Here is a 26,687-nt window from a genome sequence, read left to right as displayed (position 1 = left end):
GGGGACATTGTTTCGATTTTGAGGAGATTGTGGGTCTCTATCATTTTTTGTACAGTTGTACATATCTTTTACCAAAAGGATGTCCAACATTGTCAGAGAAAGTGCTCTAAAACACCAGGTTACATTGCGTTTCATAGAAAGCTTACAGTGCTGTTCAAGGTTCAAAATGAAGATTTGTTGAGCAAGATCTGAAAGCAGCTTCTGGGTTTTTGGGGTCACCCAGTAAGCAGGAGACCTCTTGGGGGACCTAGGAGCAAGCAGGCAAGCAAATCATGCAAACTCTAAATGTTAGCCTTTTATATATGGCCCATTATGCTTTAATGGGTCGTATATATGTTCTTGCGGTGTCCTAATAACTTCATTATTTACATTCCCAAAGAAACAGTGGTTCATTTTATATTAACAGCAAATTGCATGCTGGGAACCGCAAACGTAAGCCCATACGCACTCTTACGTCCCCTGCGTGCAAATTAAAACATTTGAAAAATGGAGTGCACAAGTCGAGAAAAAATGAGCAAAATCTCCTTTACTCCTTGCTTTCATGCTGCCTTTTGTAACAAATGCAAATTTTGCCGGCAAATTACGCTTTGCAGACTGCATTTACAATGGATTCTTATGGAATCTGTCTACTTTTAGCAGGTGCTAAATGCAGGCCTCCACTGGTTTAACGCCAGCATGAAAACACATAATGGCATGAAACCCTGTGCTTTCTGCAGGTGGAGGAGGAGTGCAGAGCGGGAATGACCTTTCCTCTTGGGGCCAATACACCGCGCCGTTGAAATTGAAAGACCTTCTTGCAGAGCAGTAAAGCCAGGCATACACCGCTCTAAGCCTTGATTGGATGTCTTGCTTTACCGCTGCAGGGCTTAGAAAAGGACCTCCACACAACTAGTGACACATAGGTCTGTTTGCATGGAATCTCTTGGGGGGGGGGGGCCGAGTAGCCCCTGGTAGACCTTGGTGTTGAGCTAAATAGGCTTGTCTATGCCTAATGTAGTGCCTAAGTAGCTCCCCGCGTCTTGAAACCCTGCTGTTGAATCCCGGGAGATTTCTAGGCAAAGGATTTTGAAGATATTCCTGCAGATTTGGTGCCGGTGGTGGTGTCCTGTGTTGGCGCTTACCCCTGTTCTGGAGCCCCGGTGTGTGTGTAAGCGGTGATAGATTGGGGGTGAAGGGTTGCAGTACTATTCGCCAGTCAAGCACCTGGTCTACTCCCCGCACCACCCTACGACCCCGCCCTCTACCCACATGAAGAAAGAAGGCACAGGCACACACCGCAGGGGTCACTTTGCCTCATTCTGGGTTTTTATTGTCTTCGCTCCTCAGCGCCTCCTTCTGAAGTTGCACATTTGCACATTTCTAGCATCTTTGAGCCCTTGGCAGAGAATTTCACACTGACCTTGAAATATGTGCTGGGAGTGGAGAGGGGACGGGGTTCAACGAGAGAAGGCAGACAAGTGGACGCGGAAGTAGGAGGAGGATGTGCCGAAGGCTGGGCGCGTGGATGTGCTTTACATTGTCTGTAGGATATTTACATCTGCACTTCGCGCCAAAGGCGCAGAAGGCTTTACCAGGTTTCTGGTTGACGGGAGGGAACAGAAGGATTTTGTTTGGACTGTTGGATCCCATCCACCATTGGAGTGTGCAGACTGACCACATTGTAGGATGCGGCACAGGCGTCTCCCATCTCGCCGGGCCCTTGCCCGGCTCTGCCAATGCACGTGGCCCTACTGCATCCGGTGTAAAGACACGAGGCTCCCTCTCCCCACTGCTCCTCGCTTCACTTTACGAAGTCATTGCAATTTTACATTTTCAAGTTTACATTTTTAACAAAATATAACCAGACGAAGACGGCGAGCCTGCGATGGAGCCATGCAGGTCCGACTGAGTCCTGCGCCTCGAGTTGTGGGGGCGAGCGGCGCAGAACGCGTGCATCTGTCGGAAGCTTGCACGGAAGTCCAAACCTGACCATCAAGGGTGGCCGTTTGTTCGGAGATCTTCTCATGATGGGCAAGGATTTATGGCAATGCTCCCTGCACAGGGCCTGGAATAAATAATCACTGCATTGGTCTGAAAATTAAAAACAGGTTAAAAAAAACTCACCCACTTTTGAAAAACTGTCCATGTAACAATATGCAATTTGGTCAAAGGAAACGAAATAGACATATGAAAAACAAAAGGTTCATCCAGAGGTGTCCTGCAGGCGTAGGTTTGCGAATGGCCCGGTGGTCCACTCTGTGGTTCCATTGCGTAGGCTGATTTTTGTGCTGCTGCATATTCTGAAGTTCTGACTAATGACAGTAGTCGCGGGGAAGGGGCGAGAAGCACACAGAAATCCTGGCTTTGGCTGGAGAGGTGCAAGAATGCTACACAAGAAGGGGTGTAGACCACCAGTCTTGAGGGGATGCTTCCTCGGACGGGTTTGCTTGGCCTGCAGGCAGCTTAGTTGCTTAGGATGCCAAAGCTCCCGGATCGGAGCAAGAACTGTTGCCACCCGCCATGAATTAGGTTTTTCATCTGATAAAGGTTGCTTGGCGCTTGTAACTCATCTTGCCACGCTGCCCCCTTTATCTTGACACCCTTTGCGGCTGCCTAGTTATGATTCCAATGACCGAGCCCCAAACATACCCTCTTTGTTCATCGCTGGATTGGGACTCACCTACTGAAAGGAAACTGCGCATGGGCAGGACCAGCGCCATCCTCGCCCGCATAGGCAGGACCAGCGCCATCCTCTCCCTTGTATTCCCTTTTGCTTCGCTCCCCGCCGCCAGAATAAACAGTTCTTAAGACCGTCCCTCCACAGAGGGTTATTAATCCATGTGGCAACTCTGCCCGTGAAACCATGAAAATACAAAGTATAAAAAAAATCACCCCTCAATGGTTGCCCACCTCAACTTTCGAGAGCCCTTTTTTGATCTCACAGAAGAGTCCTTGCCCCACTACCAAAAAGGGTAAGGTGGGGGACGAGCAGAGGGGCTTCTGTGATATTCCTTAGGCCCCCTTCTCTTGGTGCTCCCAAGGGCCTACCTGCTAGGATCGCACTGCAAGCGGGGGACTGGCTCTACTGCCCCCCTTTGTTTCACCACAGGAACATGGCCTGTTCCTGGTGATCCACCTAGCAGAGGCCGATGTACTTGAGATTGTTCTGGATGATCACGTCTGTCACGGCGTCGAAGACAAATTGGATGTTGCTGGTGTCGGTGGCGCAGGTGAAGTGTGAGTAGATCTCCTTGGTCTCCTTGTTGCGGTTCAAGTCCTCAAACTGGCGCTGGATGTAGACGGCGGCCTCCTCGTAGGTGTTCTGCCCCTTGTAGTCCGGGAAGCAGACGGTGAGCGGGATGCGGCGGATTTTCTCAGCCAGCAGGTCCTTCTTGTTGAGAAAGAGGATGAGGGAGGTGTTGATGAACCAGTTGTTGTTGCAGATGGAGTCGAAGAGGCGCAGGCTTTCGGCCATCCGGCTCTGTGGGAAATGAAAGAAAGGACCGGTTTAGTGAGATCAGCCATGCAGCCAAAATCCACAAATTCAAGCTCCTTCAAGCAAACTGCACCCTGGTGTCTACAAGTTATCAAAGTCACACAAGTCCACCTCTAGTCAAAGAGAATTGCTGATCTAAGCTACCACACTGCTAGGAAGGATCTCAACGAGTGTCGTGGTGCATTGTGGGAAGCCCATTACATCACTTTGCCCAAGGTCCCATGGAGTGCAGGAGCTTTCGTGTATAGGCGCTGAAGGTGTCAGCAGGTGAATGCCCGGTGTATGTGATTTCATCTCTGCCATTTCATTGTCTGTACATTACAAAGCATACATTCCCTTGTGCCAATTGTATGCAACATACATTTACAAATCGATGTAACTACAACGTCAAAGTTCACTTTGGGGGGGGGGGGTTTCCCCGTTGCTAGCCTTTTATCATTGCCATCATGCCTTTAATCCCCATTGCCCCCTTGCATTCAAGTTAAGATCATTTCTGTTGCTGTCTATACCTATGTTAACAGCGGGCACCATATTTTTCTAATCACAGGGGCAGGGTCCCCTGTCTCCTGCTAACCAGTAGCCTGCTCATCCCACCTGTTCTCTAGTTTTAGATACATTATATCTCTCTCGCTGACTTTCTCCCTCCTTCTCTATATATTTTAGTGAAAAACTGCACTTGCAGTGATATTAAAGTGATGGATTAACGCAAAGAAAATCTTGAAAGTTGTTCCCCCTTAACTCTGAACTCTGCCGCCGTGCAGCCCACTCTCGCCTGCCACTCGCATTGCCGTTCTTGCTATCACAATATCCCTGTCATTTTATTCTTATTCTCACAGTAGTGCGCTTTCCTTTCATTGCATAGGTCCCTAAACACTCCCTAATTACGTTTTTAATATTTTGGCAATTGTAATGCTATTTTTACAATGCGTCGTACAGTTTCGGCGTGGCTCCTTTGTCACAGCATTCTCATTGTTTTCTTGTCGCCCGACCTGTCATTTCCTTGATTTTCCCTTAGCATTTCTGTCACTGGATCCTATTTTCGTGCCTGTGTTCTTTGTCCTATAATGACTCGTATTCCTGTGGTCTTCTCGCAGTATTCCCGTCTTTGCCCTGATTCATGAGTTCCTCGCGGTAGCCGAGCTATTCCAGTGTTAGGCTCACATCCCTGCTGTGTCTATGCTCTTCTGTAACCTGACATGGCTATTCCAGTGCTAGCCTCACATCCCTGCTTTGTCCATGCTCTTCTCTATCCTGATATGCCTATTCCAGTGTTAGGCTCACATCCCTGCTGTGTCTATGCTCTTCTGTATCCTGATATGGTTATCCCAGTGTTAGGCTCACATCCCTGCTGTGTCTATGCTCTTCTGTATCCTGATATGGCTATTCCAGTGCTAGCCTCACACCCCTGCTGTGTCCATGCTCTTCTGTATCCTGACATGGCTATTCCAGTGTTAGGCTCACATCCCTGCTGTGTCTATGCTCTTCCGTATCCTGATATGGCTATCCCAGTGTTAGGCTCACATTGCTGCTGTGTCTATGCTCTTCTGTAACCTGATATGCCTATTCCAGTGCTAGCCTCACACCCCTGCTGTGTCCATGCTCTTCTGTATCCTGACATGGCCATTCCAGTGTTAGGCTCACATCCCTGCTGTGTCTATGCTCTTCTGTATCCTGATATGGCTATCCCAGTGTTAGGCTCACATCGCTGCTGTGTCTATGCTCTTCTGTATCCTGACATGGCTATTCCAGTGTTAGGCTCACATCCCTGCTGTGTCTATGCTCTTCTGTATCCTGATATGCCTATTCTAGTGCTAGCCTCACACCCCTGCTTTGTCTATGCTCTTCTCTATCCTGATATGGCTATCCCAGTGTTAGGCTCACATCCCTGCTGTGTCCATGCTCTTCTGTATCCTGACATGGCTATTCCAGTGTTAGTCTCACATCCCTGCTGTGTCCATGCTCTTCTGTATCCTGACATGGCTATTCCAGTGTTAGTCTCACATCCCTGCTGTGTCTATGCTCTTCTCTATCCTGATATGGCTATCCCAGTGCTAGCCTCACATCCCTGCTGTGTCCATGCTCTTCTGTATCCTGACATGGCTATTCCAGTGTTAGTCTCACATCCCTGCTGTGTCCATGCTCTCCTGTACCCTGACATGGCTAATCCCACGCTCATCACACAATCTCCCTGTGTGAGGCAGTCCCCTGCTTAACATTTAGGAATTTCAGGAGGGTTGTTCAATGGCCCAGGTACTGCCCCAAACTTGTAAGAGGGGTCACAAGACAACTCGCACTGAGTCTCTGCTTGAAGGCAAGAAACACACAGAGGAACATCCCAAATCCCCCCCCCCCTTTATTATTCCTAGAAGGTCTGTGGGGCTACCTAGGTAAATTTAAGGCAGCACTAGACAGACCTAAAACCAATCGCATAGGAAAAGAGACTTTTCTCCTTCAAGGAAAAGCATTTCCAGACGCTGCTGCAGAACCTTGTCCAGAGTCCCACCCAGGGGGCGGAGAGGCCCAGCAGCTCATTCTGGTAGGGGAGCTGATGGAGATGGGGAGAAGGTGTTTTCGGGAGAGGGAGCTGGAGTGATGATGGCAGAGTTGGAAGAATGCCCCCCACAAAGGCCAATCCAAGGTCAGACTGGAGAAAAAGGTGGCTGGGGGGATTTACATACGATAGTGTGGATACCACACAGAGGTTTGGAGGTTGAGCTGCAAGGGCCATTAGCTTTTTAGGAGCTGGGGTACAGTGGTCACCCGACTGGGTTCAGGAGTTAACCCCAGATTTATAAATTGGGGTGCGATTTAGAGATTGCGGAAGTGGTATCAGACAGAGTTGGAGGAGGACATGCAGAAGTAACATGGCGATCAAGAGAGCAGTTACTTGTGCTCAAAGGTGTGAAAAAGGGGCTAGCGGGAGATCTCTAGAGAGTGGAGAGTGTTGTTCTAAGATGGGTAAAGGTGATGGAGACAAAGATCTGGTGAAAGGAGCTTGCTGAGCCCAAATGGAGTACATGATCCGTAGAGTGGAGATAGGTGTGCTTAAAGGGGTGAAGAAGGTAACGGAGAGCGAGAGCGATCTCAAGAGAGCATGGAGACAGTTTTACCCAAAGGGGTGAAAAGGGTAGAGGGAGATCTTGTATTTATATATCCGGGGAATGGAGGGGACAGTTCTGCCCAAAGTGGGGAAGAAGTTGTCATAGTGCAAAATTGAAGATTGGGAGGAGGGCCCCAAGAGGGTTAGGAAATACTGAGGGAGTTGGAAAGCGAACCCCAAGAGGAAAACAAGAAGCTCCTGCTATAACAAGAGGATAGGGGGATGTGAGGCCTGCTAGGCAGTCTAGGAAGGTTCCCGCAGACGAGAGCAGCTCGAGGAAGGCACAGAGGCGGAAGGAGGCATACGAGGCGGAAGGAGGCATACTAGTCGGAAATAGAAAGTGGACATACTTGGGGGAGAGAGGATGTAGGGAGGTCCATTCTTGAGAAATAAGGAGAAGCAAAGTTAAAATCACTACGAATGACAAACCTGTTTGATCTGTTGCATGCCTTCCGGAAAGGGGCTAGAAAAACTGAGACAAAACTTGGTGGAAGGGCTCCCCTAAGTGCATCTTATGTTCCCCTTTGTACAGCCACTGGAAGAATTCCGATCGGTTATCTACTTTTGGTTGTTTCAAATATGTTTTAAAGCCATCCTGTATACAGAAATTTCAATAAAATCATAAATGAAGAGTACTCTGGATTGTAGTCTCACACTGACCATGGCACCTTTACGACACCTGGTATTCACATTATTTTCCCAAAGTATCCCCTTTATTCGCATGTGGTTATTGCAACAGCCATGGTATTTCCATAGTATTGCCATTGTATACCTGTTGGTCTCATACCCTTGTTATGGTAACTCTGTTAATCCCATGCTATTCTGACACTATGGGGGTCATTATGACTCTGGCGGTAGCCCAGAGTCATGAATTTTCCAGCACCCGGCAATATGGATTTACCGGCCCATTACAGCCCCGGCGGTTCCGGTAATTCCCCAATGCCGGGTGCCGGAAAATATGACTTCCCCATTCCCATTACCATTTGAGTCCCATTGGACTCAATGGGAATGAGGAGGCCAGATGCACCGGCACCGTTCATGAATGGCGCCGGTGCATAAGCAAGTTCTGCAAGCGGGTGCCGTTCTGCCCGCCAGGTCGGACCTGGCGGGCTGAAAGGCACCTGCTCGCAGAACTCATAGTTTGCCGGTCCGGAAACAACGGTACAAGCTTTCCGGTACCGTTGTTTCCGGACCGGCTAATTTATAATGAGAACCTATCCCTGTTGAATCCATGCATCCTTGCAGTATCCAAGCTATTCTGACACTATCCCTGTTATTCCCATGCCTCCTCTCAGTATCCATGCTATTCCCACGGGATCCCTGTTATTCCCGTGGTAGTCTCACAGTACCTGGGTTATTCCCATGTTATTTTGACATTCTCTGCTATGTGCATGATTTACTCACATAATCCCTGTTACTCCTATGGTCTCCTACCCGCATTCGTGTTATTTCCAGGCCATTCCCACAGTATTCCTGGTATTCCCATGTCTCCTCTCAGTACCTATGCTATTCCCACGGTATCCTTGTTATTCCTGTGCTAGTCTCACAGTACCACGGTTATTCCCATGCTTTGTTCACATTCTCTGTTATGTCTGAGCTTTTCTCCCAATATGCCTGGTCGCCTAACAGCTTCCATGTTATTTCCATGCTATTCCCACGGTATCCCACTTATTTCTGTGGTAGTCTCACAGTACTCCGGTTATCCACATGCTATTTTCACATTCTCTGCTATGTCCATGATTTACCCACACTATTCCTGTTATTCTCATGGTCCCCTACCCGCATTCGTGTTATTTCTAGGCTATTCCCATTTCTCCTCTCGGTATCTATGCTATTCCCAGGGGATCCCTGTTATTCCTGTGGTAGTCTCATAGTACCTGGACTATGCCCAGGTTGTTTTCACAGTCGGTTATCCTCGTTCTTCTCCTGGTGTTTTCACAGGATCCTGACATTCACATGCCCTTGTCAAATGTTCTCTTTTGGTCCGTGCTTTTCTCACTGTATCCCTGTGCTTGCCATGCTATTCTCACTGTATCCCTGTGCTTGCCATGCTTTTCTCACTGTATCCCTGTGCTTGCCATGCTTTTCTCACTGTATGCCTGTGCTTGCCATCCTTTTCTCACTGTATCCCTGTGCTTGCCATCCTTTTCTCACTGTATGCCTGTGCTTGCCATGCTATTCTCACTGTATCCCTGTGCTTGCCATGCTGTTCTCACTGTATGTCTGTGCTTGCCATGCTGTTCTCACTGTATGTCTGTGCTTGCCATGCTTTTCTCACTGTATCCCTGTGCTTGCCATGCTATTCTCACTGTATCCCTGTGCTTGCCATGCTATTCTCACTGTATGTCTGTGCTTGCCATGCTGTTCTCACTGTATGTCTGTGCTTGCCATGCTATTCTCACTGTATGTATGTGCTTGCCATGCTTTTCTCACTGTATGTCTGTGCTTGCCATGCTTTTCTCACTGTATGTCTGTGCTTGCCATACTTTTCTCACTGTATGCCTGTGCTTGCCATGCTATTCTCACTGTATGTCTGTGCTTGCCATCCTTTTCTCACTGTATGTCTGTGCTTGCCATGCTTTTCTCACTGTATCCCCGTGCTTGCCATGCTATTCTCACTGTATGTCTGTGCTTGCCATCCTTTTCTCACTGCATCCCTGTGCTTGCCTTCTCACTGCATCCCTGTGCTTGCCATGCTTTTCTCACTGTATGCCTGTGCTTGCCATCCTTTTCTCACTGTATCCCTGTGCTTGCCATCCTTTTCTCACTGTATCCCTGTGCTTGCCATCCTTTTCTCACTGTATGCCTGTGCTTGCCATGCTATTCTCACTGTATCCCTGTGCTTGCCATGCTATTCTCACTGTATCCCTGTGCTTGCCATGCTATTCTCACTGTATCCCCGTGCTTGCCATGCTATTCTCACTGTATGTCTGTGCTTGCCATGCTGTTCTCACTGTATGTCTGTGCTTGCCATGCTTTTCTCACTGTATGCCTGTGCTTGCCATGCTATTCTCACTGTATGCCTGTGCTTGCCATCCTTTTCTCACTGTATGTCTGTGCTTGCCATGCTTTTCTCACTGTATGCTTGTGCTTGCCATGCTATTCTCACTGTATTCCTGTGCTTGCCATCCTTTTCTCACTGTATTCCTGTGCTTGCCATCCTTTTCTCACTGTATGCCTGTGCTTGCCATGCTATTCTCACTGTATTCCTGTGCTTGCCATCCTTTTCTCACTGTATGTCTGTGCTTGCCATGCTTTTCTCACTGTATCCCCGTGCTTGCCATGCTATTCTCACTGTATTCATGTGCTTGCCATCCTTTTCTCACTGTATCCCTGTGCTTGCCATCCTTTTCTCGCTGTATGCCTGTGCTTGCCATGCTATTCTCACTGTATGCCTGTGCTTGCCATGCTATTCTCACTGTATCCCCGTGCTTGCCATGCTATTCTCACTGTACGTCTGTGCTTGCCATGCTGTTCTCACTGTATGTCTGTGCTTGCCATGCTTTTCTCACTGTATGGCTGTGCTTGCCATGCTTTTCTCACTGTATGTCTGTGCTTGCCATGCTTTTCTCACTGTATCCCCGTGCTTGCCATGCTATTCTCACTGTATGCCTGTGCTTGCCATGCTATTCTCACTGTATCCCCGTGCTTGCCATGCTATTCTCACTGTATGTCTGTGCTTGCCATGCTGTTCTCACTGTATGTCTGTGCTTGCCATGCTTTTCTCACTGTATGTCTGTGCTTGCCATGCTTTTCTCACTGTATCCCCGTGCTTGCCATGCTATTCTCACTGTATTCCTGTGCTTGCCATCCTTTTCTCACTGTATGCCTGCGCTTGCCATGCTTTTCTCACTGTATGTCTGTGCTTGCCATGCTATTCTCACTGTATCCCTGTGCTTGCCATGCTATTCTCACTGTATCCCCGTGCTTGCCATGCTATTCTCACTGTATGTCTGTGCTTGCCATGCTGTTCTCACTGTATGTCTGTGCTTGCCATGCTGTTCTCACTGTATCCCCGTGCTTGCCATGCTTTTCTCACTATATCCCCGTGCTTGCCATGCTATTCTCACTGTATTCCTGTGATTGCCATCCTTTTCTCACTGTATGTCTGCGCTTGCCATGCTTTTCTCACTGTATCCCTGTGATTGCCATGCTATTCTCAGTGTAGCCCTTATATTGTCATATTATTCTCACTGGAGCCATTGCATTCATGTGTGTTATTACTATATTGTCTGTGCGATTATCATGTTGTTATTCTAGATTGCCCCTGTGTTTCACCCTTGTTTTTTCTCGTGATGTTGCTGTCACTCTGTGTTGCACTCTCGGCGTCCCTGCCATTCACTTGTAATTTGCTCACTGTCCTTGTTATTTGCATGAATTAATAGACCAGTTCAGTGACTATTATGTTAGGAAATCTAATGTAAATGTTCTCAACGCAGCATGCACACTGGTCTAGGCAGCCAAGCACCCACACCCTACAGTAACCCACCTTACAGTACAGACCCACGGCAAGTACCCAGCATACCTTACAGTACAGACCCACGGCACGTACCCAGCACACCTTACAGTACAGACCCACGGCAAGTACCCAGCACACCTTACAGTAACCCAACCCAACACAAGTACCCAGCACACCTGACAGTAACCCAACCCAACACAAGTACCAAGCACACCTTACAGTAACCCAACCCAACACAAGTACCCAGCACACGTTACAGTAACCCAGCCCAAAACAAGCACCCAGCACACCTTACAGTAACCCAACCCAACACAAGTACCCAGCACACGTTACAGTAACCCTGCCCACCACAAGTACCCAGCACACCTTACAATAACCCTGCCCACCACAAGTACCCAGCACACCTTACAGTACAGACCCACGGCAAGTACCCAGCACACCTTACAGTAACCCAGCCCAACACAAGTGCCCAGCACACCTTACAGTACAGACCCACAGCAAGTACCCAGCACACCTTACAGTAACCCAGCCCAACACAAGTACCCAGCACACCTTACAGTACAGACCCACGGCAAGTACCCAGCACACCTGACAGTAACCCAGCCCAAAACAAGCACCCAGCACACCTTACAGTAACCCAACCCAACACAAGTACCCAGCACACGTTACAGTAACCCTGCCCACCACAAGTACCCAGCACACCTTACAATAACCCTGCCCACCACAAGTACCCAGCACACCTTACAGTACAGACCCACGGCAAGTACCCAGCACACCTTACAGTAACCCAGCCCAACACAAGTGCCCAGCAGACCTTACAGTACAGACCCACGGCAAGTACCCAGCACACCTTACAGTAACCCAGCCCAACACAAGTACCCAGCACACCTTACAGTACAGACCCACGGCAAGTACCCAGCACACCTTACAGTAACCCAGCCCAACACAAGTACCCAGCACACCTTACAGTAACCCTGCCCAACACAAGTACCCAGCACACCTTACAGTACAGACGCACGGCAAGTACCCAGCACACCTTACAGTACAGACGCACGGCAAGTACCCAGCACACCTTACAGCACAGACGCACGGCAAGTACCCAGCACACCTTACAGCACAGACCCACGGCACGTACCCAGCACACCATACAGTACAGACCCACGGCAAGTACCCAGCACACCTTACAGTACAGACCCACGGCAAGTACCCAGCACACCTTACAGTAACCCAGCCCAACACAAGTACCCAGCACACCTTACAGTACAGACCCACGGCAAGTACCCAGCACACCTTACAGTAACCCAGCCCAACACAAGTACCCAGCACACCTTACAGTAACCCTGCCCAACACAAGTACCCAGCACACCTTACAGTACAGACGCACGGCAAGTACCCAGCACACCTTACAGTACAGACGCACGGCAAGTACCCAGCACACCTTACAGCACAGACGCACGGCAAGTACCCAGCACACCTTACAGCACAGACCCACGGCAAGTACCCAGCACACCTTACAGCACAGACCCACGGCACGTACCCAGCACACCTTACAGTACAGACCCAGGGCAAGTACCCAGCACACCTTACAGTACAGACCCACGGCAAGTACCCAGTACACCTTACAGTACAGACCCACGGCACGTACCCAGCACACCTTACAGTAACCTGGCCCACCACAAGTAACCAGTATACCTTACAGTAACCCGGCCCACCACAAGTACCCAGCATACCCACATACAATACATGCAGGCACTGCATTCCGCGCCTCTGCAATAATGCACTAGCTCCAGCCCCATCCTCATTTGTGCATCCAAACACTGTGGAACACCGCCCCCTGCAGCACATGTTACTCAGTAACCCTGGGACATCCATTTGTTCCTCATCGAATGGAGTAAAATTGGATTTTAAAGTAGAATTACACACAGAAAAGTGTTTCTGTTGCTCCTGATCACACTGCTGGTGCCCTGGGAAGAACATTTGAAAGAGAGAGCTGGACCTAATTGATAAAGACTTGCTTGTCAGGGTCCCTTAATGAACTGTTGGGGTCTGTAAGTGAAGGGGCGGAGTCTCAGAATGGATGGGTCTCTTAGTGAATGGAGCACCACTCAGTCAATGGGCGGAGGCTTAGTGAGTAGGCAAAGCTTAGTGAATGGTGGGAAGGTATAATGAAGCAGGACATAGACAACTGACTCAATGTTCAAACAAAATACTTTTATTAACTTAAATGTCAGGATGGTGTAAGGCCTAAGTTGCCCTATGCTAAGGCGGGGTTTCCCTACCTAAAATAAACTAAAGATAGTCTGAGTCCAAGAGTTCAACTAAAGTCTGTCTGTGATTAAATCCTGCTCACTTCCCTCACAACTAAAGCTAAACAATGTGTAGAGATGTCAGCACCAAAAGAAATAGTGTTCCAATATAAAGTACTTGGCTTGCGTTTCAGCCTCTTCCCCAAGTTCAAAACAATTCCACACAAGAGCTTTGGATTCCATTCCCCAAGTTCAACACAGTTCCAACGAGTCTCTGGGTTCCCTTCCCCAGGTTCAACACAGTCAGTTCTCTTGACCTTCAATAAATGTTCCAAACCAACTTTGCAACCTTTTAGGTTTGTCAACGGTTCACTTAGCTTGCTTGCTCTTTTCAATACTTAATGGGCACAGCAGCTTCAGAGACTTCACTTTCCTTGGTTCTCTCCGATGCCCACCCACTACAGGTCACGCAACCAATAACCCTTGGCACTTTTTTTTATATTCAATTGTTCTCGTTGGACTTCCTTGCCAACACAGGCACCTTCTTTGAACCTCTGTCAATTGTCCACTGGCAGTTCTTTTATCCTTGGCAACTTCTTGCCACAGCATGACTTTCACACCATTCACTTTGTCGTGCTTTCCTTGTCACCACTTTGCTTTCACACTTCACAATAGTGCTTATCATGTCATGTGCCTTTTCACTTGTTTCCTCAGCCCACGTTACTGGCTTTCATTCAGTTCATACTTTCACATTGTCCATCAATGCCCTTTTACTTGCTTTCACTGTATTTGAAAATGCCTCTTACTTTCATTTCACTCGTGCAGGCAGTGCTTTCAGGTACTTTGCATAACTTTTCCTTAGTTCGGTATTCAATAATGTATAAAACACTTTGCAGCTCGTTTGGCATTCACAAAACATTCCTTCGGTCTCCTGACCCTCTTATCAGTTTTTGTCTGATCGGCATGTCTATGTGCCCAAGCCCAGCCCCCGGAGCGCCCTGGCTGGGCTATTCCCTTTCCATCACTACTGGTCTCCGGCAGCTCCTCCGGGTGCTTTCAGCTTTCTCCTCTGTGGTTTCTCGCTCTCAGTTCGCTCATGCTGCTTTTGGCGGCTCACCGGAGTCTTCAGTGTCCCCGAGCTCCAAGCTGCAGGGTCCTTCTTGCTCGCCTGCAGGGCTCAGTGACTTTTCCACCGGCGCCTCTCCAGCCTGCTCCGTACCGGTTTGCCGTGCCCTTTCACCCAGGGTCTTTCGGCCCTGGCCACTCTATTGCCCCAGGCAGATCTCTCCTTGCTGGTTTCTCTTTATATACACCCGTAGCCTTTCAACTGACTGCAGGTGTAAGTCCTGGTAGTAGTGTTTTACAGTCCTCTTCGTCTCAGTACCAGAGGGGGGCGCACCGATAGAAGTGTGCATTACTCCTAGTTGCCTCTTATTCATCCCAGTTCCAAAGGCATGTGAATGTGGCACCGTGTGTATGTGTGACAGAGGGGCAGACTGGTGATAACCTACAAGAAAAGGGGAGGGCAGGGTGCACTCTGTCATCTTTCTGTTTTAACAAGAGAAGGTGGATGTAGGTCTAACCTTCTCACATGAGGAGGTGTCCTCCTGACTGATCTTTCTTGTCCGTTTATCTTGATGGCATATTGAAAGGTCATACATATTTAATGGAAGAAAAAGATGGAGTTTGACAGTATACTACAAAGATTTCTGGGATGGAATGTTCATTGGAAAAAGGAAATGAGAAATACTGTGACTGAACTGAGTTTTGCTGGGAAAAAAGTGGCAAAATAATAAAGAGTGAACATGAGATTGAGGGATTCAAAATCACTGCCACCAAATGTACTTGAACCATTCACATGTTAGTCTTACAGCATCCCTGCTATGTCTGTTTCTCGTAGTATCATGTACTGCCCGTGTTATTGTCCTAGTGTTTCAGTAATGCCTATAATATTCTTGTAGTATCCTGTCCTTCCCTTCTTGTCCTAGTATTTCTGTTATGTCTATGCTATTCTCGTAGTATTGTAGAGGAACAGGTGGATGCCTCTCCTCTGGTCCCCACCCCCTCACCACCAGTTTATTGGAGTAGCAGACGAAGAGCTACAATTGGGAGCCCATGCATGAATCCATGTAACATTCCTATACCACGTTGAGTGTATGAAAGAAGATATGCACTCAGGCAGAATATACCCTCACGTTGAGCCAGAGGAAGGATGCTACCAGGAAGGATGTCCACTGCCAAGATGCCAGAATTCGGCTATGGGTAACATGGACGAACTCTAAGTCTGGCGAGAACAGAATGGTGTCATGAAGGTGTATGCACCTATGCCAAAACTATATGAAAATACTTAAGACTGACAATGTAACTGAAGCACTAAAAGAAGCATGTTCTAAAGACGAAGTAATTATGAATATAAGATGAAGTAACGTGTTGACCAATAACTGTAAATAGACTGTAATGCAAGGTAGAAAAGGAATATAGAAGCTTGCTAAAAAGAGGTATATACATTAGGACGGCCATTGGAAGAAAAAGGATGACGGCCGTGTTAAGAATCAACTCGGCTACCTCAAAATACGAGCCTAGTATTGCAAATTGAAGAACTGATGAAGCAGTTGTTTTTGTGTGCAGAAAAGGGAGTACCTTGGCCTGGGATCAAGGAGGCTATTTCGAGAGATAGGTGTAAGGTACAAAGGGAGTTGAATGAACAGGCCATGTGCGTAAGACGTATTTCTGCTGAGATTAGGAGAGACAAGGGCATTTGCAGATGCCAACTGTTGAACAACCGCGAAGGCAAAAGCCTATGTGAGCAGGTCTCTAAAGGCCAGAAGGAGTAATGACACCCTGTTTAATAAAATCAAAGAGTAGTAAATAAGAGGCTGAAATTGAGAAAATCGTGGTCTCCCAACACGTGACTTGTCAGTCAAAACAATGCTATTCATCAAAAGACCAGATGGAGATAGTGGTGTGCTCATACTCCCTTTAATGTCCCAGAACAGTGAGCAGATTACTAGTTCAACTACAAACAGAAGGCCTTGGCTAAGGATCAGGTGGATGACATACGATGGATTAATTGGGAAAACGAGGAATGAATGAATGAATGCATATCAAGCACCCAGGTTTCGTTTTCACTCACGTGCTGCTAAACAAGCCAAAGGTCCAAGATTGGATAGGGTTCCCAAGCAATCATAAAGCCTGCCACGCACTTTCACATGCAATGTTGCATTTACCATCCACTGTGCAAAGAATAAAGCTGGATAAAAACCCAGCTAAGACCGGTGCTCTCACTATAGCTCAAGCCTGAGCGTTCATTTGCTCCAATGTGTTTCCTCTGACATTTTTATTTGTTCCAATAAACATTCCTCAGTTCTTTTGTTGATTGTTACTTCACAATTTATTATATATTCATTTATTAGGTATGATTAGTTCCGTACGTTTATCCGTATATTGTGTGAATAAACCTATGCATTCTTAGAACCATCTTCTAAGACTGCCATATTCTCTGCTATAATCAGTATATTATATATGTAGTAGTAGCTCAGGGTGTGTCCTACAGACGAGGGGCAGCCAATGAGATATTAACACTACAAGTAGACATATTCCCCTAATCCAGTCCCTCCTGTCAATGGGTTTTGCAAATGACATGTTGGACGATGCCATAAATGACGTATGAAAAAAGTATATAAACTCTGTACAAGCAAGATAAAGGGTGAATACGCATGCATCTATTTTGATAGCTGTTATAGCTCCCTGTTTTCTTTCATTGTGATTAATGCACTATTTTACCACCTTCCTTAGGTCTGTCTGGTTATTTGGTCTAAGATATTTACTGGTAATTCCATCTAGCACATAGAAGACGCTTCAAAGTGCTAGAGCACAGTGGCCTGTATTTTCCATATTATTGTCCTTGTATTGCTATTCTGGTTGTGCTATTCTCATATCATCCCTGTTATGTCTATGCTATTCTCGTAGTATCCTGTACTTCCCATGTTATTGTCATAGTATTTCTGTTATGTCCATGAAATTCTCGTAGAATCCTGTACCTCCTATGTTATTGTCCTAGTATTGCTGTTCAGGCTGCACTATTCTCATATTATCCCCTATGCTATTCTCACGGAAGCCCTGTAGTTTCCATGTTATTTTCACAATGTCACGGTTCTTCCTATTCCATTCTTACAGCATCCGTTAATTCCATGGCACCTTCACAAAAGGCCTTTCTCTTGCAATCCCTGTTAATCCCATGTAATGTTCCTAATATCCCTTGTTCACCTGTTGCTTTTAAGATTCCTACATTATTTTCACAGCTGGGATGCCAACTCCGAGATTAGTGTGGTTTCTTCCAAATTCGCTCTACAAATATAGTTGTGTGTGCATCCCTGCATGACACCCCTCCATGACAGTGTTGACACTTTCTAATAGCACCATGCCTGCTACTGGCTACTAACTGCCTTGAAGCCAGGAGCCTTTGCAGGGATAGTGGCTCGTATCAGCTTTGAAGCCAGAAACCTTTGGGTCCAATAACAGTGTCTGCACTTGATCACACTCTGTGATCCTGGGCGCATTGCTGTATATCAGTGATACGCCTGGAAGTGTTGTAGTGCGGGGAAGCACTGCAGGTAAGTCATAATACAAGAAACAAACCCCCTCCCTCCTACATGGTCATTGTGTATAATAATCAGGCGACCAATAGCCAGGTAAGGTGGAAGAATTTGTCTGCAAGATTTATTAGAGAATAAGCTATGCATAAAAAACAAAAACTAACTAAACAGAAATGGTAAAAACATTTGGGGGAACATGGGATCAGGTGAGCGGGAACCCTACTCCACTGTAGAGCCAACTTGAGGCTGATCCCTACCGCTATACAAACCAAACCTCACGACTGGTCACCGACCCGGTGTTGAGCCGTGTCGCATTTGATTTTTGCCCCTTATTTCCTTACTTTTGTCAAACATACTTTGTTCATTGCCTCTTGCGAGGCATTAGGGCTGTGTCCCATGTGGATTTCTTTCCTTTGCCTCTCTCCGAGGCGTTAGGGCTGTGTGTGCCATTTACACTCTTTCTGTTTGCATCTTATGCCGGATGTGGATTTCTTTCCTTTGCCTCTCTCCGAGGCGTTAGGGCTGTGTGTGACATTTACTCTTTCCGTATGCATCTTATGCAGGATGTAGATTTTTTTTCTTTGCCTCTCTCCGAGGCGTTAGGGCTGTGTGTGCCATTTACACTCTTTCCATATGCATCTTATGCTGGATGTGGAATTCTTTCCTTTGCCTCTCTCCGAGGCCTTAGGGCTGTGTGTGCCATTTGCACTTTCCGTATGCATCTTATGCCGGATGTGGATTTCTTTCCTTTGCCTCTCTCCGAGGCGTTAGGGCTGTGTGTGCGCCATTTACACTCTTTCTGTATGCATCTTACGCCGGATGTGGATTTCTTTCCTTTGACTCTCTCCGAGGCGTTGGGGCTGTGTGTGCCATTTACTCTTTCCGTATGCATCTTATGTCGGATGCAGATTTCTTTTCTTTGCCTCTCTCCGAGGCGTTAGGGCTGTGTGTGCCATTTACACTCTTTCCGTATGTATCTTATGCCGGATGTGGAATTCTTTCCTTTGCCTCTCTCCGAGGCCTTAGGGCTGTGTGTGCCATTTGCACTTTCCGTATGCATCTTATGCCGGATGTGGATTTCTTTCCTTTGCCTCTCTCTGAGGCGTTAGGGCTGTGTGTGCCATTTACACTCTTTCCATATGCATTTTATGCCGGATGTGGATTTCTTTCCTTTGCCTCTCTCCGAGGCGTTAGGGCTGTGTGTGCCATTTACACTCTTTCCATATGCATTTTATGCTGGATGTGGAATTCTTTCCTTTGCCTCTCTCCGAGGCCTTAGGGCTGTGTGTGCCATTTGCACTTTCCGTATGCATCTTATGCCGGATGTGGATTTCTTTCCTTTGCCTCTCTCCGAGGCGTTAGGGCTGTGTGTGCGCCATTTACACTCTTTCTGTATGCATCTTACGCCGGATGTGGATTTCTTTCCTTTGACTCTCTCCGAGGCGTTGGGGCTGTGTGTGCCATTTACTCTTTCCGTATGCATCTTACGTCGGATGTAGATTTCTTTTCTTTGCCTCTCTCCGAGGCGTTAGGGCTGTGTGTGCCATTTACACTCTTTCCGTATGTATCTTATGCCGGATGTGGATTTCTTTCCTTTGCCTCTCTCCGAGGCGTTAGGGCTGTGTGTGCCATTTACACTCTTTCCATATGCATCTTATGCCGGATGTGGATTTCTTTCCTTTGCCTCTCTCCGAGGCGTTTGGGCTGTGTGTGCCATTTACACTCTTTCCATATGCATCTTATGCCGGATGTGGATTTCTTTCCTTTGCCTCTCTCCGAGGCGTTAGGTCTGTGTGTGCCATTTACACTCTTTCCATATGCATCTTATGCCGGATGTGGATTTCTTTCCTTTGCCTCTCTTAGAGGCGTTAGGGCTGTGTGTGCCATTTACACTTTCCGTATGCATCCTATGCCGGATGTGGATTTCTTTCCTTTGCCTCTCTCCGAGGCGTTAGGGCTGTGTGTGCCATTTACACTTTCCGTATGCATCCTATGCCGGATGTGGATTTCTTTCCTTTGCCTCTCTCCGAGGCGTTAGGGCTGTGTGTGCCATTTACACTCTTTCCATATGCATCTTATGCCGGATGTGGATTTCTTTTCTTTGCCTCTCTCCGAGTCATTAGGGCTGTGTGTGCCATTTACACTCTTTCCATATGCATCTTATGCCGGATGTGGATTTCTTTCCTTTGCCTCTCCCCGAGGCATTAGGGCTGTGTTGTTGTTGCCTTTTACCTTCCTTTATGTATCCAGAGTGTTCTTTTATTGCTGGTGCCAACTGCCCTTTGCACCTCTTCTGGGTGGGAGGTTTTTCCATTTGCAGTAGGTGCGCCTGACCTCCCCAGAGTTGTGCGCAGGGCCAAGAAAAAGGTAATTCTAAAGACTGGCTACCCTGCCCTCCACAGATATAGGCCAAAAACGGCCTGAGGGCAGGTAGTCACCTTTTGTCTTTCCTTCCGTACGGATGGGTGGGGGAGCATTAGATCTTGGCTGGCGGGGGCTGAGACCTCCTGTTTAACAGGTGCATGCTAGCTGTCCCAGCCACCTTCCAGCAGCCTGGGCGCCCAGTAGTCTGGGTCTCTTTTGTCCTATTCGTCCTCAGCACCGCTCTGTACACCTGGGTGCCACGGGAAACGCGCCGTGCAAGTGTTTTGCCCGTTTCCCTGTGGGGGAGAAGCTTCCTTCCTACAAACACACTTCTCACCTTATGCCTCTCGGCCTTCCACCTCGGGGCCCATGTGACTATGCCTCGATCCAGTATCTGCGAGAATAGGGAGTGCTAAGAACCAGTCTCGTTCGCACTTTGAGCTATACACTCATATGCCATTTACGTTCACACGTGCAGACAGGGCACTGGCATGTTTCTGCTTCGTGCATGTGTGCAAGATTCTCCAGGAGGTGTGCGGTGCGTGCGTGCCTCACATTCGTAATGTACACGGGGGCTGCCGTGGCGGTCTCTAGTGTGTACAGGAGCGTGATATCCCCTTTCCAGTGAAGGACGCAGGGGGCGCTCACTTCTTGAAGAAAGCAGTGAAAACGACGTAATAGGAGCAGTGCGAGCTGTCCGTGGTGCTGAAAGCAGGAAACCCCCACACAAACATAGGGCTGAAAGCAGCAGGCGGCCAGGAGCCCTCACTGGTGGTGAAAAGAGAGGGTCTCTGTGGTGCTGAGGAAGAGCTGCATGTACTAATTAGTGTTGAGAAAAAGTGAAAGGGGGCTGTGCGGGGTCAAGATGCTATCTGGGGTTGGGAAAGGCGAAGGAACTACCCGTTGTGTGAAAGAAAAGAGTTGCCTGTGACAACAGGAGAAAGTGTTCCCTGTGATGGTAACGTTGAAAAGAGATGGGCAGTCTGTCCAGGGTGCTGAAAGCGCGGCAAAGGGGACGCATGTCGACTGTATGAGGGGTTTTCTGCACTGGTATAGAAGGGGCTGTCCATGGTGCTGCAAGGCAAAGGGGCCTCCTGTGGCTGTGGGGCGGCTGAGAGGGGTTTTTCTGTAGTGGTATAGAAGGGGCTGTCCATGGTGCTGCAAGGCAAAGGGGCCGCCCGTGGCTGTGGGGTGGTTCGGAGGGGTTTTTCTGCAGTGGTATAGAAGGGGTTGTCCATTGTGCTACAAGGCAAAGGGGCCACCTGTGTGGTGTATGAGAGTTAATGTTGTTAATGTTAAAGGATATTTGTACTGTGCACTATCACCACCGGAGTGGTCCCCTGGGGCTCTGGCAGCTCTGGAAGAAAGGGGAGGGGTGGGGGATGAGCTGGAGAAGTGCAAGAGAGCAGTGATGTGCTGTTGGCGGCCTCAGCCCGGAATTCCGTTGGCTGGGCTTGGGCTGTTATTGTCTGGAGACATTGTGTGCTGTTGTGTGGGTCCATGTGTGCTTTGCTTTGTTGTTGCAGTGTAGTGAAGTTTGTGCAGATTGTTGTGTTGTAGGTTTGTGGTTGTGTTTGGTTAGAATTTGAGAGGTGTATGCAGAGGTTGTTGGTGAGTTGGTTAATTGGCATTGCTGTCTTGAACTGAGGCGCTAAGTTTCTGTGTTTCGGATCGGGTCGGGAGTGTAGGCGTCTCCGTGTTTATGTCCAGATCAGGGCTGTACGATACTCGCTGCCCCTTTCCCATTCGGCATTTGTTCACATGCATAACTTGCCCAAGTTGGGTACCGGCCACCTGCGTGACCCCTGTTTGTGAGCGGGGTGGACAGGCATTTGTGCACCCCTTGCAGTCTAGCCCAGAAAGCATTCCCAATCTAGTAGGCGGGTGGCCCCCCCTTGTGTTGGGGCCGCTCAGCATTTATCATATTATTTGGTTGCTCGTTCATGTCACCGCTCCCACCCTCTTTGAAACGTGGCAACGCTAACGCTAGCAGTTTTGTCCAGGGGCGGTGTCTGCCTTCATTCACATCTCTCTTGGTCAATGCCCCTGCCAATGTCTCCATCTTAGATAGTGTGGCAAGTGCTAACGTTCACCCAACTTTGTACAGGTATGATCTATAGAGGGGTGTAATGCAGTGGTATAGAAGGTGCTGTCTGTGGTGTTTTAAGGCGCGGTAGCTATCTAGTGTGCTGTATGGCAAAGTGACAACCTGCGGGGTTTATCGGGGAAGAGAGTGTCTGTAGTGCTGTAGAAGGAGCTGTCCGAGGGGCTGCACGAGAAGGGCCGTCTGTAGTGCTGTAGAAAGGGCCACCTGTGGTGCTGGAAGGAGAAGGTGCTGCCTGTAGAAGGACCCGTGTGTCTGGAATAGGAAGCATGTGCTACGCGTGCTGGTGTAAGTACAGATCACTTTCCTTGGTGCCGGAAATACAATGTGCTATACAAGAAATCGCAATAGTGTGAAGTGGCATGGTCAGTAACTGTAATATTAGCTGAAAGCAGTAGGAATCGCCCTTCTTTTGAAAGGAACAGGAGCTGTCGGTGAAGTGTGTACTGTAGTAAGAAGCAGGAGCTTCCCATAGTGGGAGCAAAGGACCGACCTGTCCCAACTCGGGAAGGCGCTATCCATGGGGGTGAAATGAAGAGACGGCCTGTGGTGGTGAGGGAAGGATTCCTTTCTGGTGATGAAATGTGAAAGACCTTCTGTCATGGTACAGGCAGAAGGCACTTGCGATGGTGGTACAGGCAGAAGGCACTTGCGATGGTGGTACAGGCAGAAGGAGCTGACGTTTACGGTGCAGGCAGAAGGCGCTGATGGTTGTGGTGCAGGCAGAAGTCGCTGGGCGCAGTGGTGCATGAAGCAGGCTCTGTGGTGATGCAGGGAGAAGGCGCTGGCTGTGGTGGTGCAGGGAAAAGGCCCTAAATGTGATGGTTCAGGGAGAAGGCGCTGGCCAGGGTGGGGCAGGGAGAAGGCATTGGCCAGGGTGGGGCAGGGAGAAGGCGCTGGCAGTGGTGGGGTAGCGAGGCAGCCTTGGCCAAGGTGGAGCAGGGAGAAGGCGCTGGCAGTGGTGGGGTAGCGAGAAGGCGTTGGCCAAGGTGGAGCAGGGAGAAGGCATTGGCCAGGGTGGGGCAGGGAGAAGGCGCTGGCAGTGGTGGGGTAGCGAGAAGGCGTTGGCCAAGGTGGAGCAGGGAGAAGGCGTTGGCCAAGGTGAAGCCAGGGAGAAGGCGCTGGCCGGGGTGGAGCAGGGAGAGGGCGCTGGCCGGGGTGGGGGAGGGAGAAGGCGCTGGCCGGGGTGGAGCAGAGAGAAGGTGCTGGCCGGGGTGGAGCAGGGAGAAGGCGCTGGCCGGGGTGGAGCAGGGAGAAGGCGCTGGCCGGGGTGGAGCAGGGAGAAGGCGCTGGCCACGGTGATGCAGGGGGATGGCGCTGGCCGTGGTGATGAAGGGAGATGGCGCTGGCCGCGGTGATACAGGGAGAAGGCGCTGGCCGCGGTGATGCAAGGAGAAGGCGCTGGCCGCGGTGGTGCTGGGAGAAGGTGCAACATGTGGTGGTTCAGGGAGAAGGCACTAGCCAGGGTGGAGAAGGGAGAAGGTGCTGGCTGGGGTGGAGAAGGTGCTGGCCGGGGTGGAGAAGGGAGAAGGTGCTGGCCGGGGTGGAGAAGGGAGAAGGCGCTGGCCGGGGTGGAGAAGGGAGAAGGTGCTGGCCGGGGTGGAGAAGGGAGAAGGTGCTGGCCGGGGTGGAGAAGGGAGAAGGTGCTGGCCGGGGTGGAGAAGGGAGAAGGTGCTGGCCGGGGTGGAGAAGGGAGAAGGCGCTGGCCGGGGTGGAGAAGGGAGAAGGCGCTGGCCGGGGTGGAGAAGGGAGAAGGGAGAAGGCGCTGGCCGGGGTGGAGCAGGGAGAAGGTGCTGGCCGGGGTGGAGCAGGGAGAAGGTGCTGGCCGGGGTGGAGCAGGGAGAAGGCGCTGGCCGGGGTGGAGCAGGGAGAAGGCGCTGGCCGGGGTGGAGCATGGAGAAGGCGCTGGCCGGGGTGGAGCAGGGAGAAGGCGCTGGCGGTGGTGGGGCAGGGAGACGGCGCTGGCCAGGGTGGAGCAGGGAGAAGGTGCTGGCCGGGGTGGAGAAGGGAGAAGGTGCTGGCCGGGGTGGAGAAGGGAGAAGGCGCTGGCCGGGGTGGAGAAGGGAGAAGGCGCTGGCCGGGGTGGAGAAGGGAGAAGGGAGAAGGGAGAAGGCGCTGGCCGGGGTGGAGCAGGGAGAAGGTGCTGGCCGGGGTGGAGCAGGGAGAAGGTGCTGGCCGGGGTGGAGCAGGGAGAAGGCGCTGGCCGGGGTGGAGCAGGGAGAAGGCGCTGGCCGGGGTGGAGCATGGAGAAGGCGCTGGCCGGGGTGGAGCAGGGAGAAGGCGCTGGCGGTGGTGGGGCAGGGAGACGGCGCTGGCCAGGGTGGAGCAGGGAGAAGGTGCTGGCCGGGGTAGAGCAGGGAGAAGGCCCTGGCAGTGGTGGGGTAGGAAGAAGGCGCTGGCAGGAGTGGAGCAGGAAGAAGGCACTGCCGGTGGTGGGGCAGGGAGAAGGCGCTGGCTGGGATGGAGCACGGAGAAGGCGCTGGCGGTGGTGGGGCAGGGAGAAGGTGCTGGCGGTGGTTGGGAAGGGAGAAGGTGCTGGCGGGGATGGAGCAGGGAGAAGGCGCTGGCAGTGGTGGGGCAGGGAGAGCACACTGGCCAGGGTGGAGCAGGGAGAAGGCGCTGGCAGTGGTGTGGCAGGGAGAAGGCGCTGGCAGTGGTGTGGCAGGGAGAAGGCGCTGGCCGGGGTGGAGCAGGGAGAAGGCGCTGGCCGGGGTGGGGCAGGGAGAAGGCGCTGGCCGGGATGGAGCAGGGAGAAGGCGCTGGCCGGGATGGAGCAGGGAGAAGGCGCTGGCAGGGGAGGAGCAGGGAGAAGGCGCTGGCAGGGGTGGAGCAGGGAGAAGTCGCTGCCGGTGATGGGGCAGGGAGACCACGCTGGCCTGGGTGGAGCAGGGAGAAGCACGCTGGCAGGGGTGGAGCAGGGAGAAGGCGCTGGCAGGCGCTGGCAGGGGTGGAGCAGGGAGAAGGCGCTGCCGGTGGTGGAGCAGGGAGAAGGCGCTGGTGGTGGTAAGCACTCTGCCAAGTGCCCCCACCTGCCCTCAAGGCTGCGGACCAAAAGTCCAGCTTTTTCTCCTGCAACCACAAACTTGGCACAGACCATCACCAGGCAGCAGCAAGCCCTCATGAAGATTGGGACGCGTAACACGCCACAGCGCTGGTGGTCAGTGACGTAAGCATTATCCAAATGATCATGGTAAAGTAAGAAGCCGCAGCAATGGCAGTATCTTTCTATTGTCCTATGCTGAGGCATTTTTTTTAGTAGGAATGTACATTCCTTCTATCCAAGGTCAGATTCCCAGAACGAATCTGGGAGGATAGCTCAGGGGCAACGTGCACGCCTTGGAAGCAAAATGACACGGAGCAACACAGGTTTGATCCCCTGGCCCGCGCTTAGAAACCTCTGGGTATTAAGCGCGTTATAAGTAACCTATCGTATCCTATCATATGAAGTGCGAGGGAGAGGGTTTGGGTTTGGATGCGTTATCCCCACCGTCTGTGTGAGTGTTTGGCTGGAGTAAGCCTCAGTTATGTTCGCATAGCTTGGTTTTCATTTTTAGTTTGGGCAAGCGACACCTATAAGCCTATACTATTGCATTAGAGTACAGCTGGGAAGAAATGGCGTGTGAGGAGGGACACACAGCTTGTAGGTGTTATTTGGTCATTTACCCACCCATTGACTTCCCGTAACCTTGCTAATCCCTATGGCCATTCCCACCCAGTTCTTGCCCCTCCCGCCCCCCAAACACCTCCTCATGGGAACTCTTTGAGCTTGCTTTATTCAAGCCTTGTCATCAAACTTTGCACTCAGAAGGCCTACCCGTGTTTTTTCAAAGTAGGCTTCTGAGAGTTATGGACTTAATTTGCTACTGGTCTAATAAAAATGTCTTAACCAGGTTGCCTTCAGCCACTCCACTTGAAAGCATTCTGCGTGTCCTTCGCTGAAGTCCTGTTAAAAACAGCATTAGGAAAGCCAACAGTTTTGCCTTGCATTTAAGTACTAAGCATTTTCTAGGCACTGCGCACCATTTAGCACCTGCTACCAGCAATGGCAAGTTGAGCACCACACACCGTGGGTAATAATAAGCAGCGCTCAGATAGCTGAGGGTACGTAGCGCTATATAAATGCCAAATTATTATTATAATTATAATATCACTATGGCAATGCCTGGCAAGTGCCAAACTGTTGGGATTGCCATTGCTTGTTTCCTGTGGTTTCGAAGAGATGTTGGCACTGTGTGCAGTGCCTGCATCATTGTTCCTCTTCAGCTGGGGGTATAGTCATGCATATGGCCTTTTGAAACTACTGTTCAGAGATGTGCAATTACCAATCGTTCATCAAACCTTTGC

The 26,687-nt window shown here is 49.9% G+C and overlaps 2 protein-coding genes across 4 annotated transcripts in view; one reads left to right on the top strand and one right to left on the bottom strand.

Annotated features, from left to right (window-relative positions):
- The window catches only part of RSPH14 (radial spoke head 14 homolog), an 832,917-nt gene that overhangs the window by 185,869 nt on the left and 620,361 nt on the right, over positions 1 to 26,687 (top strand). The gene's annotated exons all lie outside the window — the stretch shown is intronic.
- The window catches only part of GNAZ (G protein subunit alpha z), a 553,726-nt gene continuing 528,322 nt past the window's right edge, over positions 1,284 to 26,687 (bottom strand). For all 3 annotated transcript variants that reach the window (XM_069619849.1, XM_069619847.1, XM_069619848.1), the window contains exon 3: positions 1,284 to 3,460. In XM_069619849.1, the coding sequence (XP_069475950.1) occupies positions 3,116 to 3,460 (345 nt within the window). In that variant the 3' untranslated portion in view covers positions 1,284 to 3,115. The remainder of the gene's footprint in view (positions 3,461 to 26,687) is intronic.

This window comes from Ambystoma mexicanum, chromosome 10 (assembly GCF_040938575.1).
Source record: "Ambystoma mexicanum isolate Mex_15411 chromosome 10, UKY_AmexF1_1, whole genome shotgun sequence".
Classification (NCBI taxonomy): domain Eukaryota; kingdom Metazoa; phylum Chordata; class Amphibia; order Caudata; family Ambystomatidae; genus Ambystoma; species Ambystoma mexicanum.
Note: the sequence above shows the minus strand (reverse complement) of the source record. Positions and strands in the feature narration are given on the sequence as shown.